A 3,262-nucleotide genomic window follows, 5' to 3' on the forward strand; every position below is an offset into this window, starting at 1 on the left:
GTTTACCACCCTTTAGTGAAGAGGATGTTCAGTCCTCAGTGATGAAACAGTGCCATGTTCTTCCAATAGCCACATTTTATATATTAGTTTGGACTGTGGTCCTTTTTAAATTTTTATTTATTTTTTAAATATTATTTATTTGAGAGAAAGATAGGGGGAGAAAAAGTACAAGTAGGAGGGACAGAAGGGAGGGAGAAGCAGGCTCCCACTGAGCAGGGAGCTTGATGTGGGGTTTGACCCCAGGACCCCGAGATCATGACCTGAGCCAAAGGTGAACACTCAACTGACTGAGCCATCCAGGAGTCCCTGGACAGTGGTCTTTTAAAACAACCTATTGGGTACAAAGTCCACTCTACCACTTAACATAGAGTAACTATTAGAAAGCAATTTACTCATTTAGGTTTTTCATTTGTGGAGTGGATAATTAGACTATTTCGGAGATTTATTTTGTAAATCAAATGAACTAATCCATGGAAAATGTTTATAAAGACACCAACTATGTTATTGCCAGCTATTAACTTTTATTATCATTAAGAGCCTCTTATCATGAAATAAGTGAATACAAAACTATTCCATTCTTGCTCATCTGCCATATTCTGGGCTTTGTTGGTTTATTCCAGATCAGAGAAGATGAGATATGGATGTAACAAACCAAACAACAGTGACAGAGTTCATTTTTCTTGGGTTTCCTGGTGTTCTCTGTCTGCGGCTCACATTGTTTGTGATGTTTCTCACGGTGTATCTGCTCTCCCTCATGGGAAATACCCTCATCATTTTCATTGTTTTCATGGACATCACATTCCAAACACCCATGTACATTTTCTTAGGCAATTTGTCATTCCTGGAGATCTGGTACACCACAGCCACCGTGCCTAAATTGTTGGCCACCTGCCTCTCACAGGTTGTTACCATCTCTGTTTCTGGTTGTATAACTCAGTACTATTTCTTTTTCTCCATGGGAGCTACAGAGTGCATCCTGCTGGCAGTGATGGCCTATGACCGGTACCTGGCCATCTGCAGCCCTTTACGGTATTCACTTCTCATGAGTTTTCAGGTGTGCCTGCGGTTTTCAGCTGGATCTTGGATCGGGGGCTTCATTGCTCCTCTCCTACCGACCATACTCATCTCCCATCTAAACTTTTGTGGTCCCCAGAAGATCAACCATTTCTTTTGTGACTCAGATCCCATTTTTAAACTTTCCTGCTCAGATACATTTTTGGTGGAGGCTTTGGGCTATACATGCAGCTCTGTCGTGATTCTAAGTTCTTTCCTTCTTACTATGTCTTCCTATGGACACATTGTGGTCACAATAATCAGGTTGTCTTCCCGGGAGGCTCGGAAGAAAACTTTCTCCACCTGTGCCTCCCACCTCACTGTAGTCACCATTTATTATGGCACCATTATCTTTGCTTATGTTCGCCCTCCAGCCAAGTACAACTTCACTATTGGTAAAGTCATCTCAGTGTTCTACTGTGTGGTCACTCCATTAATAAATCCTCTCATATACACCCTGAGAAACAAAGATGTGAAGAAAGCTTTCAGGAAAGCTCTAGCACAAAAGAGATTTTCTTGGCCTGATATATGAATTATTTGAGAGATACTCTAAAATACTCAATTTAGAATGGATTTCCAAACTACATTTGCAAATGGTAAGTATTAAAAATTGATACCACCTAATATGGACATCTCTCTGTATTTTACATTTTTGATTGAATTCTACTACAATAGATATTCTGTAATTGCTATGTATGTTTAAGAATGTCAGTACAATGTCATAGCAATAAATAGATAAATCACACTAGCTACCTGCTCACACACCATTCACAATAGGAAAATAGGCTGGTTTAGTCCCATAGTTCAGTTGAGTATTTTCATAGTTACAGCTCATCAATACCCATGTGCCAAAGATTGTTTTTGTTGAATGTAGCAGTGTTACTCCACTTGGTAGCTGTGCTATTGTACACATATCACTCTGACCCTGAATATAATTTACCATATTAACATGTATTCAACTCATATGATAAGCCTGCACTATTTTTAAAATAGATTTTTTAAATTATTCCTATAAATATAAATGGAAAATTTCATTAGAAAAATAGGAAAATAGTACATAATTTAGATATTTTTTTGATAATTGAATTTCAAAATATTAGCAGAGGTAAGAAGATCAAGATGTGGAGGGAGAAAGAAAGGAGAAACTTAGATCTGGGCGGTACAGTAATGGGATATGTATCATGGTAAAACAAGTATGAACTCTCTTAGATTTTTATAAATATACAAGCTAAATAAACTAATTTAATTCAGAAGGAGAGAAGAAAAAAAATAGAAAAAGGGGACCCAAACCAGATTTTCCTTCACTGTTTACCTTCTTATGTTAATGAAGAAGCTTTACATTTTTTCAAATATTAAAATACAGTGTAGTAGGAAATGGGATGACAAAGAGCTAAATAAAATACATATTTCAAAGTTTTTTAGCATGAGTGTTTTCCACTTGATCACCTCCTAAATTCTTTCCATTCAAAGTGGTACGGTGTGGTAGAAGCATCAGAATAATCTGAGAAGTTTATTAGAAAGGCCTATCTAAGCACATACCTCTTGAATGAAAGTATGCAGCTCAACAAGATCCCCAGTTAAATGATATGCAGATTATATTAGTAGATGCGTAATTTAAAGCACCTAAGATTTCAAATAATCTATTTTAATGGCAAAAGTATAAAACAAAATCAAGATTTTCTTACAAATGTCAATGCTTAAAATGTTTCTTAAACTTTGATGTGTCATTTTCTAGTATATATCAAAAGTATATTTTTCTTGAATTCCTAATTAGTTTTTATTTTTAAAACAGAACACATTGATGGAAAACATTGTCTACATTACCTATACATATAAATGAAAAACTTGTGCCATACATCAACATTTTTTCTAACCCTTCCTTTTCCACTGAAATATCAAAAGCTATGTACAAACTCTTACAATAATAGGGAAACATTCTGTACCAACACCCTGCTGTTTTGTATGCCATCCTACTGTAGGAGAGAAAGAACTCCCTCTACCTTTCTAGCTTCTGTGGCTAAGACTAAGTGTTAAACTGACATGAGACCTATTAACAGAAGAAAAACATAATATTTTATTTTAATTTCCATGTGCACATAGGTGTCTTTAAAAGGAAAATGAACCTGAAGAAACATTTCGGCCCAAAAGCTTATATACCTTTCCAAACAATGAATGATAAATTGCGGGCATAAGACAAGACAAATAGGCT

General features: G+C 35.9%; 1 protein-coding gene across 1 annotated transcript; it reads left to right on the plus strand.

Moving 5' to 3' along the window:
• Positions 1 to 637: 637 nt before the first annotated feature.
• LOC103680600 (olfactory receptor 6F1-like) lies at positions 638 to 1,585 on the plus strand. Its single transcript, XM_008710099.1, has one exon. The coding sequence runs from the start codon at positions 638 to 640 to the stop codon at positions 1,583 to 1,585; it is 948 nt and encodes a 315-aa protein (XP_008708321.1).
• Positions 1,586 to 3,262: the final 1,677 nt, after the last annotated feature.

Source organism: Ursus maritimus, unplaced genomic scaffold (assembly GCF_017311325.1).
Source record: "Ursus maritimus isolate PB19 unplaced genomic scaffold, ASM1731132v1 scaffold_5, whole genome shotgun sequence".
In the NCBI taxonomy this organism is placed as follows: Eukaryota; Metazoa; Chordata; class Mammalia; order Carnivora; family Ursidae; genus Ursus; species Ursus maritimus.